The 12,738-nt window shown below is 46.2% G+C and overlaps 2 protein-coding genes across 7 annotated transcripts in view; both read right to left on the bottom strand.

The window, feature by feature from the left end:
- Nucleotides 1–332: 332 nt before the first annotated feature.
- Nucleotides 333–8,480, bottom strand: AKAP5 (A-kinase anchoring protein 5). 3 transcript variants are annotated; one of them, XM_071745353.1, is made up of 3 exons: nt 7,613–8,480; nt 6,023–6,761; nt 333–4,731 (listed from the first exon to the last, which is right to left on the bottom strand). In XM_071745353.1, exon 3 carries the CDS (start codon nt 4,091–4,093, stop codon nt 2,705–2,707), a length of 1,389 nt encoding a protein of 462 aa, XP_071601454.1. In that variant the 5' UTR covers nt 4,094–4,731; nt 6,023–6,761; nt 7,613–8,480; the 3' UTR covers nt 333–2,704. The 3 variants fall into 3 exon arrangements, with proteins under 3 accessions (XP_071601454.1, XP_071601455.1, XP_071601456.1); XM_071745354.1 differs by lacking the exon at nt 6,023–6,761; XM_071745355.1 differs by lacking the exons at nt 6,023–6,761; nt 7,613–8,480 and adding an exon at nt 5,066–5,934.
- A 702-nt stretch (nt 8,481–9,182) lies between these two features.
- MTHFD1 (methylenetetrahydrofolate dehydrogenase, cyclohydrolase and formyltetrahydrofolate synthetase 1) overlaps nt 9,183–12,738 on the bottom strand; it is a 40,067-nt gene continuing 36,511 nt past the window's right edge. For all 4 annotated transcript variants that reach the window (XM_071745351.1, XM_071745349.1, XM_071745350.1 and 1 more), the window contains 2 exons: nt 10,305–10,413; nt 9,183–10,124 (listed from right to left, as the gene is read on the bottom strand). In XM_071745351.1, coding sequence (XP_071601452.1) covers nt 10,324–10,413 — 90 coding nt within the window. In that variant the 3' untranslated portion in view covers nt 9,183–10,124; nt 10,305–10,323. The remainder of the gene's footprint in view (nt 10,125–10,304; nt 10,414–12,738) is intronic.

Raw genomic sequence — 12,738 nt, 5'->3', positions numbered from 1 at the left:
GTCTGCAGAGCCTCAAACATTTTCCTTTGGAGCTGCTGGGCATCCGATAGGGAATTTAACTGCTGGGCATCAGGATGGCTTTTCTTGGCCTGGGGATCTGTGATCCTTATAGAAGTCTCTGGATAGCCAGGACTCTGCTAATGAAAAAAACTGGCCAGCAACTGGAAGAAAATCTTATAAAAAGGAGAGCAGGAAGAAGCAGCTTCCAAAGGTTCAGGTCTGCTACCAGGTTTATGATTTTTCTGCTGGCCATAACAGAGCACTACTTCAAGTTTATCCTTTCATATATAAAATCTCTCCACAGCTGCCCACTCAATCACGAGGCAAGAAAACAACAGGTACATTCAGTTTTAATGACATAATCATCAGTTATATGTACAGCAATAACTGAGGGGAAAAAAAGCTACAAAAAAGATGCAAACGCAACCCTGGACATGGAGCAACAGTCACAGGGTCTGGGCTAACCCAAAGTATTTCTGCCATTCTCCTCCTACTTTTTAAGACACATTTCACCTAAAAAGCAATACTGAAATACATGAAGTCTTCCCAGAATTTATTAGTGGGCTGACAGGAAATGACAGTCAGGCCCCTTGGGGTCATTTTTTCTGGAGTCTGGACAACCTTCTCTGCAGCCAACACCAGTGGGTCCCCATGGAGCCCTTTGCTCAGCACCAACCTGCCCCAGTGCCCAGCAATCCTATGCAATCCCATAAGCAACCTCCAGCATCAGTATGGCTCTTTTAGGGTGCTGCAGCAGCCCCAAATGTGTATATAAAAGTCCTCAAAAAGTCCCTTTCAAAACTATGGCAGAATACCTGGAAGGACTAGTATGAAGTACAAAGCCATTAAAATTATACACATTGAATTACTGATTTCTGATAACTTAAATAAATTCACAGTTAAATAAATTCACAGTAAAAGACAACATTTTTTTTTTAACATCCTCTGATTTTTCTTAAGTTTTACTTGCATGGGAGCAAGCTGTGGCACTCACTGCTCACAGTCCTGTGGTAACAACAGAGATGCTTTATTAAAGTTTAAAATGTGGTTGTGCACCAGGTAGTAGGAAAGTTCACAGCCCTTGTTATTTTAACAGGGATCCAGATCCTAGGCTGGGAAGGGAAACCTCAGCTCACTGCCTCTGGTCAGTGAGCAATTGCCAAGCCAGGCTGCTATTTCTGTATCAGCTGAGAAATACGCAGGAGAATTTTCTCAGCAGAACAGGCTGACTTGCACACAGCTGTACATAAATCCCAGCCAGGCAGATGCCATCCCAAATTATTAAAAGGTCCCTTTCTCCAGGAGAGCTGGTAGTTAGAGGCAATGCTCACACAAACACACTTCACTGGTGCAAACCCCCTTGGAGAAGGGCAGTTCACAGGTTTTGATGGCAATTGGCCTGTCCGGACATTTGACATCCGTGTCCCCAGGCCCTCACGTCCAGATTTTTTTTTTCCCTGAGGACTTTGGTGAGATCACTCCAGCATTTCCCTGCATGTTCCAGACCAAGGTATGTGGCGTGTCAGAGCCAGACAGAGCCCAGCAGCAGCGAGTCAGGCGTAAAGAGCATTTCCCAAGGGCTGCTTGGGCTTGCTGGAGTCAGGCAGGCTTTGCAGACAGGGGTGAGAGGTGCAGGACAGGCTGCTGCCAGCAGCTCACACCCAATCTCCTTCCTACTTAAAGGAATTCCAGCAGTGGCAGCACATCCCAGCTCCCCGAACCGTGTCAGCCGAGGGAGTTGCTGACTGCTAACACGCATGCAGCTCACTGCTATTTATATCACATGCCATATAACAAAAATATGCTACACCCAAGAACGGCTTCACCCTGACGTCGTGATTTGGATGGAGCAAAGCGAAGGACGGAGCGGGGTTGCCCGCAGCAGGAATTCTCCCCCCAAGCCCATGCTGCTGGGAATTTTGCCCATTGAGCTTCATGGTGCAAGAACTCCCAGCAAACCAAGTGCTGTTGTTTTCTTGGCATTCACACAGCCCGGGGTCAGCAAGGAGTGCGGCTGATGCTGGGCTCTGAAGTGTCTGGAAATGCACAGGAGGCTTGTGACAGGGGAAGAGGCAGAATGAAAAAAATCCTGCTTGCTGCAACCACCCAGCTCCATGCAATGTGACAGCAGGGGTGACCATGGCTGCTGCCATCTGTACATACCGAGTACCTGTTTGCAATACTAAACAGTCCTGATCCTGTCTGGCATTGATGTCTTCATGTTAACATTGCACTCGCTTCACCCTCTCTCATCTCTGCCAAACCACAGGGCAAACCTCCAGCCCTGCCCCACCTGTCCCAAATCCAGCCCAGCAGCATGTTGGATGCTCACCACTTCTCAGGCCCTTTCACAAAACACATGGTATATAGAGGTCTACAGCATGAACAGCGGAGAAACCTGGCATGGATGACAGCAGAAATGTGGCCTTGACATAAAGATGCCAATTAAATGAAAATACAGTCCCTGCAACACCTTCCTTTGCCAGCAAGTGCAGTCAGTGGCACTGCCTGAAGCCCCATCCCCAGGGCACAGGCTGTATGTCTGCCCCCAAACCCAGGATCTGTTTCACATGGACACACAACTGAACGGGCATGCAGAATTAACTACACCTCGGCCCCAAAAGACCTGTGAGCTCTCTCCACCCAGGCCAAACTCAGATTTAGATCACTCCCTGCACTCTATTTTGAGGGGGCATCACTGCCATCACAGAAAACTGTTGTGTTTATTCTGTTCCAGGGCCATTTCACTGACCAGCTGCTCTATGGATGACTGGATGGCCGCCTTCACTAGGGCAGACGCCGTTTCGATGAGGAGCAGTTCGTACTGCTCCCCAGTTCTGTGCCCCTGGTCACCAGAACCTTTGTCCTCTGCCTGGGGACTGCTGCCAGCCTCGGGGCCCTCTTTACCAAAATCAACGCTCCCACTGGATTTTTTATTTCCTTTTTGCTTATTTCGGTGCAAAACCGGTGATGGTTCATAGCCCTGGTCAGAGTCGGTGTTGTCAGAGTCCTCGGCTTCAGTGATGGTGATGACAATGCCAACACCCATGTCTGCTTCCAGTGTCACCTGCTGGCTGGAGCAGACCTGCACACTCCCTGCATCATCTTTAAATGCTGACTGACTGAAATCCGTTACAGTCTCCTCAGCTTTGCACTCCTCAGGAGGATTTATGCTCTTTTCTGATTCATCGCCTTCAGGCAGCTCTTTGCAGATTTCAGGGATTTCCTGCAGCTCAGTGGTTTCAGGGATGCTGTCAGGTTGATCCTTGGAAACGGGCACTTCAGAAGTACATTCCTCACCTTCTGTGTGGACTGTGGTTTGGGGCAGGATCCCCTCCTTCTGGTTTTCCTGGGCTGCTTCATTAGCTGTCTCTTCATCAGTTATCTCTGACTGAGCAGTGCACTCTGCATGTTCCTCTGCATCAGGTGTGGGCTCTGTCAGGGGTTCACTCTGCCCAGCAGAGTCAGTACTTTCCTTCACCTTGTCCTTGTCCTCCTCCACAGAGACTGGGCTGAAGGATTCAGACTTGTCTGTTGGGGCTGAATCCTCCAGCTCCTCACTGGCTTTATTCGAAATACCCATCACCTCATTTGCTTGAACACTGCCCTCTGACTCCTCCACTGCCGCAGAGGGGCTGGGTTTTTTCTTGCCTCTGGAGAACCTCACACAGGGCATCTTCACCCCAGAGCTCACCCGTTTCTTTGGGAAGCTTTGTGCACAGCCCTCCTCAGCATCTGTCTCCAGCTGCACTTGGGAATCAGAGGGCACCTTCTTCCGTGAGGAGGATTTCTGCCTCCTCCGAGGTCTTGCAAGGTTTTTGATGGCTGCCCAAGCTCCTTTGGAGGATCGTGATGGATTAGAAGCTTTTGTTTCCCCTTGGTCAGCACTAATACATTGGCTTTTCTCCTCCACGGCTCCTTCACATACATCCTTCACAGTCAGGCCCTTCTTACAGGACTTCCTCTGCTTCTTGAAACAGAGCATGGAGGGTTTTTCTGCCTGTTCCTCTGACGGTGAGCATGTTGCCCCTTTGCTGGGAGTCTCTACCTCTCTTGGGTTCTCCATTTGAATTTCCTTAGCTGCCTTAGCCATATTTGTTCCTCTCCTTCCGTTCTGTTATATTATTGATTTTCTGGATTAATGCATCAGACACAAGAACTGCAGATATGCTCAAAGGGCATTTTCTCCTCAAATTGTTTTCAAAATAATGTTAGCTGCTTTTTAATGAGCGGATGTGTCAGCAAAGAGAAGTTCTGATGAAGATATTGCATCTGCTTTATAACTCCCACTTTGTCTTATTACTCACTTTATCACCTCTCCAAGGAATCCTGGGTAGACTTGAAGTTGAACGAGCGTCTTGGTTTTGCTGGCCAGAGTCACCTCCAGGACAATCCACTTCAAGTTGCACTTGATCTTACAGAATGACTACTTAATTGCCAGTCTAGTATTAATTTTTTTTTTTTTTCCCCAAAAAGGATGACAAATCAAGCCAAGAGTTAACAATTTTTATTCACCCCACGACCTGGAAAGAACTTGCACTTCCTAAGTGAGCCATTTGAACCTCCACACTGCACAGGGAGTTTGATTGGAGCACCAGTAGAACCAGTGGCAGCCAGTGGCTGTTTTCTGCCACCCAGTGACAAGGTCAGATGCTGCTTTGTCTTGGCTTTGCTTTCTGCTTGTTCTCCTCCCAGGTTATGTGAAGCATGGCCAAGAGTTCCATCTTTTACCTGTAACACAACAAAAAAATGGTAAGACCTGTAGAGCAATTTTTTTTTGTTTATTAAAAAAAAAAGTATTCAAAAGTATATATTTTAATGAGTATTTCATATTGGGAGGCAGACCAGGGCTGGAAAAGCAGTTCTAACTTTGGATGCACCATAGCTTCTTTCCCCACTAATTAGCATCACATATCCAAAGGCAAAATGAGGCCACCATGATGCCAACCAACCCAGTGATACTTCACCACAGAAAATACTGCTTTGTTATTTCATGTGGTAAAGGGGGATTTTATATTTTTTAATTGCCCATATAATGGCAAAGATGTATTATGCATGCACACACTTATATTTTCTTCTCCCACGGTGAGCTGAATCCTTTCCTCACTGCTCCATATGCACTCATAGTTCCAGCTAGGGAAATTACACCCTGAGACAGCAGATATTTTTATCTTTAATGCACCATATGACAATATGTAAAAACAGAATACAAAAAGGAGGCTTGTGGAATACAAAAGAGAAATCACATGGCAAGAAGGGAGCTTATTTATACTACGTGCATGCCTTCCATGGCAACCTCAATTAACACCGTATGTGTTCATCAGCTATATGATATTGTAAGATATATGTCACCCTTAAAAAAAAAAAAAAAAAAAAGTGCTGCCTCAAAACATCATAACGGGTTTCAATATAAAGATGCAAAACATGTTACTGCAAGCGGACCAACTTCTCCGGAACTGGCTCAGTGACTCCGGGCAATGCTTTACACAGTATTTTGTACTCTGCTTTTAAGTAGGAAGATGATTAAAACGGGGGCTCTGGCGGGGTGCACTCCACTAAGGGGAAAATTTATTTTTTTTTTTTTTTATTTTATTTTATTTTATTTTATTTTATTTTATTTTATTTTATTTTATTTTATTTTATTTTATTTTATTTTATTTTATTTTATTTTATTTTATTCAGGGTAGAGCTAGCCCAGCTGACAGATGAGCGTGTGAGAGAGGGAAGCCCGCAGGCAGCTGCCCGAGCGGAGCCCGGCCCCGCCGCAGCCTCCGCAGCCCGGGAAGTTTTTTTTTTGGAGGGGGCCACAGGTGCGGGGAGCGGGAGCCGGGAGCCACCCGGCCTCCCTACGAGTCCCCCCCACCCCAGCGAAGGGACAGCCCCGGATCCCCTCCCAGAGCACGGGAGGGCTCCTCGGGTGGTCGCCGAGACCCACCCAGGCATCCCACGCGTGTCGCCTCCCCCGCCGCTCCCTCCGGGTCGGTGCCCTCCCCCGCTCCCCCCGCGCTCCCCGCGCCCTCACCTGCGTCCCGGCCCCGGCCCTGTCCCTGCTCCGCGCCGCTCCGCGCAGCCACCGCCTCCCGCCGCAGCCGCCGCTCCCCGGGCCGGCGGGGAGGGCGCTGCCAGCAGCCCCCCGCCCCCCGCCGCCAGCCCCCGGCCCGCCCCCCGGCAGCGGGGCGGCTCCACGGGCACCTGCTGGCAGCTCCGGAGAACGCGGGGATGGGGCAGGGGAAGGGGAAGCCCGGCGCAGCCCTGCGTGCGGTGCAGCAGCCCTCCTTCTCCGGGAAAGCGTCTCTCCCTGACCGAAGGTCAGCATCCCTCCCTCCTGCGGGATAGCATCTCCTCTCCTTGCATCCCGCTTCGCAAGGCAGCATCTCTCCCCGCTCGTGGGGCAGCGTCCCCCCTCCCCTTACAGAGCAGGATCCTTCCCCTCGGGAAAGGCAGCATCCCTCCTGGTGGGGCAGGATCCCTCACCCCCGTGCAGAATAACCCATCCCTCCCTGCCTAGGGTGTGCACAGCAGCAGCAGACACAGAAACCACAAACAACACGAGACGAAGTTTTTCCTAGGGACCGAGCTGTGGTTTTCAGTTTGGACCCCAGCCCACGCCCAGGAGACAGGGACCGCTGCCTTGTGCGGATCCAGCACTTCCCTGGCTAGGAACGGGTGGTCTCGTTCCTGGCATCTCTTTCTTCCTTTGTCCCAGTTGAAACCTTTGCAGCTTCAGGCATACAGCGTTTGGGTCACCACAGAAGCTGCACCTAAAGAGCTGGTGGTAAGGACAGCCAGTTCTTGGTTGTAAATCAATCTTTGCTCCAAATACCAGAGAAAGTGCCTATTTAATATGAGCCTTTTTCTTCCAAAGCAGCTGATATGTGACTTTTTAAAAAATTGCTTCTCCAGCTGTTAGGATTGATGGGAGGGCCTCCGGAAAAAAAAGGACTACAAAGTGTGGCTGATGAACTACATGAAACTATAGTCTGAGATGCCTGAATGTCCCCATTCATCTCCACGGGGAGCTGACTGACGCCCACAAACATTTTAAGGACATCAACTGCTTCACAGCGTGTTTGCATATAAGAAACCAGGCAAAGCAGCACGCTTTGAACCTGCAAGTGGTTTCCAGTTTAGGCCAGCCTTAGAGAAATATACATGGCCTCCCCCTTCCTAGCTTCTTCATGAAAAAAAAAGGCACAAAATAGGTTTTTTTGGCTGAAAAGTCAGCTAATAAGGGCAGAAATGTGGATGAAGCAACCACAAAGGAATTCCTTTTTAAAAGCTCCCCTACGAGATGTGTTTGCTCACGTTCACTCAGGATAATAATCTTCATTTGGAAACAGCTCCCCTCCCTGGGGTGGGTGGTGGGTTCTAATTACGATCCACTTCTGCATTAAAGCCAAGCCAGGCTGCTCAGCACGAGCTTTTCCCTCATTGCAATCAGAGGCAGGAGGGGGGGGAAGCAGGCAGCAGTAAGGAGGATGGTTAATATGTGCCCTGCCTCCAGGGTTCTCATCAATCCCATTCACAAACACCTCACATGGAATTCAATTATTCCTGCTGCTCCAGGGGAAGATGGTAGCACCTAAGGCTACAGTGCAAGGGAAATAAATACCAGGGTCTGCAGCAAGCAGAGGATCTGGTCAGAAGATGGATAAGCTTGAAAGAAGATCCCAGCCCAGCTGTAGTCTCCAGTTTTCCTTCTGGACTCACACTGAAGTACTGGTGCTGTGTAGCCAGACAGGCAACTCTCTCCTTTTTCTTTTGTCCCTAATGCTAGTCCAAAAAAAAAATCTGTTATTTCATACATGTTGTGATGCAAGACTCCCATTACACCACAGGCAGGGAAATGGATGGCCACAACACCAGCTACAGGCCTTGGGCCCACAAATAACCCATAAAGAACAAATTCATACTTAATTAGCTTTTTCTCTAGGCAACAGGAGGAAAAGACAACCTTCCAATATTTAGTTAGAAGAGATGAAGTGTCCTTTGCATCCTATTTGGTAGGGCAAGAACTAGCTGTCATACTTCATTATGGAGAGTTAAGAAAAATCAACCTGTTTATGAATCTGTCCTGCAAGACCTAGAGCAGGGACACTGGTGAGCTCACATTTTACAGTGCAGGTCAGGAAAGCTTCCCCACTAACCTAGAGATATGATTGGAGCTATTTTTTGTCCTTTATGCTTTGTTGCCTCCAGCCCCCCCGGTGCATGGCAAAGCCTTCAGCAGTTGCATGGCTGAGCCACTGCTTTGCCTCACAGCAGGAGGTGGTGGGCTAGCAACCTCTTGAACCATCTCTCTCAAGCACATGTCTATGATCTCATGCTTAACTAAAAGGAGGCTAATCTTAGCATAAATTTGCACTTATCCCATGTTTCATAAGCATAAAATGAAGGTGGAACAGAGAGCGCTCGCAGGAAAGCAGCAGAGCAGGGAAGATGAAATGTAGGAACTAAGAGCAGACTTGGCAGCATCAGCTCTGGCTGGGAAGGCTTGGCAGAGGTGCCAAGGTGAAGAGCCTTTTGGCCAGGAATGGTGTCTGGGGCAGCAACTGGGGAACACCCCTTCTGGCCCCCTGCAAGTGGCTTGTGTGTGCTTGAGCAAACCCATCTGCCAATAAATCCTCAGCTGAATACCGTAGAAAATAAAATTTTAGGAGGCTGTGAATGCATCTTAAATTCTCTTTATGATGATTCAAGCTAATCTGTCTTTGCTTCTGTGACAACCAGGTAATTTTGATCTAATTATTCTACCTTCCTGAGCAACCTGAGAGATGTTGATTGCTCTCCCTAGCCATATATACACAGTATCTGTGTACTACCAGTGTGCCCTTGCATTGGCACACAGCTACATCCTGATTCTCCCAGTTCTCACCAAAATCAGAATGTTTTTAGATTCAGTTCTGATGCAAACAGATGGGCCTTGCAAGTCTGAATTCAGATCTTTTTGCAGTCAGCTGCAAGTATTTCAATGCAGGCAGTTTATTTCCTACAGCTTATACACATCATCTAGGAAAGGGAACAAGATTAAGTGCACACACACACACTGGTGCATTGCAGGCAACTTATCACTGCAATAATCACTTCTTCTTGTCAATATTAGGACTGAGGTTGCTCATGGTTAATCACAGAAATAATTCTGTGTCAATAATCCCAGTGCATACATTAAAACACAAAAAGCATTTAAAAGTATTTACCAGTTTATTTGTATTAGTTAAAAAATTGGCAGCAACTATATTTTTATGTTACACAATTATTTTTGGCCTCCTGACAAAACCTGCTACAAATTAATTGATTGCTGTTCACATTGCCTCTGTTCACCAAAAAGGTATCCTTAGTAAACAAGGTTCATCCACTGTGTAACTGTACTTACTGTTGAACATAAAATCCTTCAAAAGACACATTTGGTAGAAGCCAAATTGTGGCCAGATTGAGTCCCTACAGATGTGACATTCAGAGGTTGAGTTTCCATTAGCAGTAGAATACAGTAGTCACAGCTGGGCTTTCTAAATAGGAAATTTGATGTGGCTCAGGTGTCTGTAGAAAAAATTCAAAGCAGCAACTTCCACAGTAAACACTTCTGGAAAGCTATCAGAAGCAAAGGGGATTCCTCCTTGTTCCCTCTTTTCAATGACATTGGCACAGTTTCAGAGCATAGCAGTTTCTCCCATAGTGCAAGAAATGAAATGTAAAATTCAGTATGGCAATTAGAAATATTCAGTGTTCAAGACTTTCAAAGATAATATATGCTACAAAACTTCTATGGTAAAGACAATTAAATCTTAAGACCGTTAGAAAAAGCTCCAGCTTTAGGAATTTGAATCATTAAAATATTGTCACTCAAAACAGGTTACTGAACCCAGGATTCTGTATTCTGCTTCAGTTACAATTACGAAGCAAGAGGTTTGTACAGGCAGTACGCTTTTAATACTCAGGATAAACTAGCTTGGAATGCAGCAGTTTAAAAATTATTGCTGATTACAAGTGTTTGATTCTGTAGCACTCCTCCTTCCAGTCACTTCTTGCACCTTATTCCCGGTCATATCTTGTTTTGTCTTAAAAAAAAAAAAAAAAAAAAAGGGCACAATTCCATTTACATGACTCATCAGGTGTTCTTCTGGGAGCTAAAAAGAAAAGAAAGTTTAATTACTATTATATAGTATAGCAGGCAACTTTCAGGCTGAATTATGATCAAATGTCATTTGGAAACATATGGCATAATAGGAGATTGGCTTAATTCCACTATCTCAAGATGAGAAGTAAAGCCCAAACAATGAGCCTTCTACCCTAAAAAAGGTACCTACCTTTGATCACTAATTCCTTTCAAAAGAGCCCTTTGACTTCTCCTGACACTGGGTCCAAGTCTATATCATAGAAACAGGGTCTTGTAGGAAGTCCTGGCATAGTGCTCATCTGAACAAGAAAAGAGAAACTGTTAAAAGAGAAGCAGCATCATTTTGTGCAGAAGATCTCATCCTTTATCAGTCCTAGTGACCAAGATGGCAGCAGCTGGCACAGCTCCTTGCACGCGCACACACACACACACACACACACACACACACACACACACAGCTGAACGATGGTCATGTACCATTTTGAAGCACACCGTGAGTATCAGGAACTCCTGGCTCATTAGACAGCCTGGGCATTTTCTGTGTTTGTTTACAATGATGATTTAGCTGAAGCAATAACTGTTACTGGCAGTTATTGTTAGGTTAGCAAAACAGTTACTGTATAGGTTAGCAAAATGAGTATTTGTGCTGTAATAGCATATCGCCCACTGCAAACTCTCAGCTGATTAGAATATTTCCAAGATTCTAGAGATAGAAATGTTAAATAATTAGGAATAAGCATCCTTGAGAATTAAAAAAAAAAAACAAACCACCACCCAACAACTGAAATAAAGCTCACGTAGAGATGGAGGGGTCAGTTCTCCTGACTGGAACACTTCTGGGGCACCCAAGTCAGAAGGGCTGTGCAGTGGCAGGACCAAGGCCTGCAACACAGCTGCCAGCACTGTGCCTGCCAGTCCTCTCCAGCTGTCCCCCCCGACTGCCAAGCATTCCCTGTCAGAGTGACAGAACACAAGGCCAGCAGGGACATGCTTGGCTTCATTTACTAATGCAGCTGACAGGATTTTCCCTTCCCTTCCCTCACTCAGCATTTAGCCCAGTGGCACATCCAAGCTGACGTGGGTGCCCTACAAAATTGGGCAATGTGACCACACTCAGTAGTTTGTGTCAGGGGTCATTAACCCCTCTAATAAAAAATAATAATAAAGTTTTGGGTTTTATCTGCATCATGCAGCCTCAGCTTTCACAGTCAGTATTGTTATCTGTCTCCATTAAAGATCTCTTTGACAACCTGATATTTTCTTCCTGAGCAAGTATTTTGCACACTAATCAAATTACCACCCAGTATTCCTTTGGATAATAAGCTGAGCAGCAAGGAGGCAAAGCTCTATTGGTTAGGCATTTTCTGCAGTTCTCAGAACTGTTTGGGAAAGCTTTTGGAGTCCCATCCCATTTTCCTAAGCAGTTTACAAGTGCTAACACCAGTCTCATATGTAGTGTATCACTGTGGGTCTTGTGTGGCTTCTGCAAAGGCAAAAATCTCTTCAAGTCTATGTAATGAATTCCAGCACTGCCCTAGTTTTTTGTCAGAGCCACTGCTTTCCCAAACAGGAATAGGGGGCTACAGAGAAGAAACTCATTCCTTGTCTTTGTCCTTAGCTGAATAAATATTTTGCTTTCAAGAGTCAAGGTATTACAAGATCCAAAGTGTCTGGAAGGGTTTTCCTATTCTCACCACAGTCATTGCCAGTATCCAGTCATGAGAACAAGAAACTTTCTATTTATTTATGTATCACTGAAGAATCATAGAATCCCTTTGGTTGGGAAAGACCCTTAAGTCATCAAATCCAACCATTACACCCACCACCAAAACATGTCTCTAAACACCGTATTCACACATCTTTTAAATATCTCCAGGGATGGTGATTCCCCCACTTTCCTGGGCAGCCCATGCCAGCATTTGACAACCCTTTCAGTAAAGAATTTTTTTTCTAATATGCAATCTAAACCTCCCCTGGCACAACTTGAGGCCATTTCCTCTTCTTCTAACACTTGTTACTTGGGAGAAGAGAACAACCACCACCTTGCTACAACCTCCTTTCAAGAAGATGTAGTGAGAAGTTCTCCCCTCAGCCTCCTTTTCTCCAGCCTCATCCACTCCTTGTAAGACTTTTTCTCCAGACCCTTTGCCAGCTTCATTGACCTTCTCTGGACTCACTCCATCACCTCAATGCCCTTCTTGCAGTGAGGGGCCCAGCAGCAAACAGAGCACTCCAGGTGCAGCCTCACCACCACAGAAGGATGATCCTAGAGCTTTGCTGATCTCCACCAGATTCAGAGGGCCACAGCAGAAGCAGAGACATTCAGTAGAGTAGAAGATGCCACATATTGCTGAAGATGGGCATGACTTTACTATTTCTTACACTTCCTATTTTGAAAGGAATGGGCCATTTTCCTCCTTTCCTATCCACAGCCCACTGAGACCACTCCATTACTTATCCATTACTTAATGGCAATCTGCTTAAACCCTAAATCTCTATGCAGTCCAGGATAATTTCCATCCAGGCTACTAATTTTCTATACAAGAGTCTGCAATACTTAATTCACTCAGTTATTTTCAGAGCTGAAGAAATGAACTTTTCCTCCATTAGCCTCCTCCCCTTCA

The sequence above is a fragment of the Heliangelus exortis genome, chromosome 5 (assembly GCF_036169615.1).
Source record: "Heliangelus exortis chromosome 5, bHelExo1.hap1, whole genome shotgun sequence".
Lineage (NCBI taxonomy): Eukaryota > Metazoa > Chordata > Aves > Apodiformes > Trochilidae > Heliangelus > Heliangelus exortis.
Note: the sequence above shows the minus strand (reverse complement) of the source record. Positions and strands in the feature narration are given on the sequence as shown.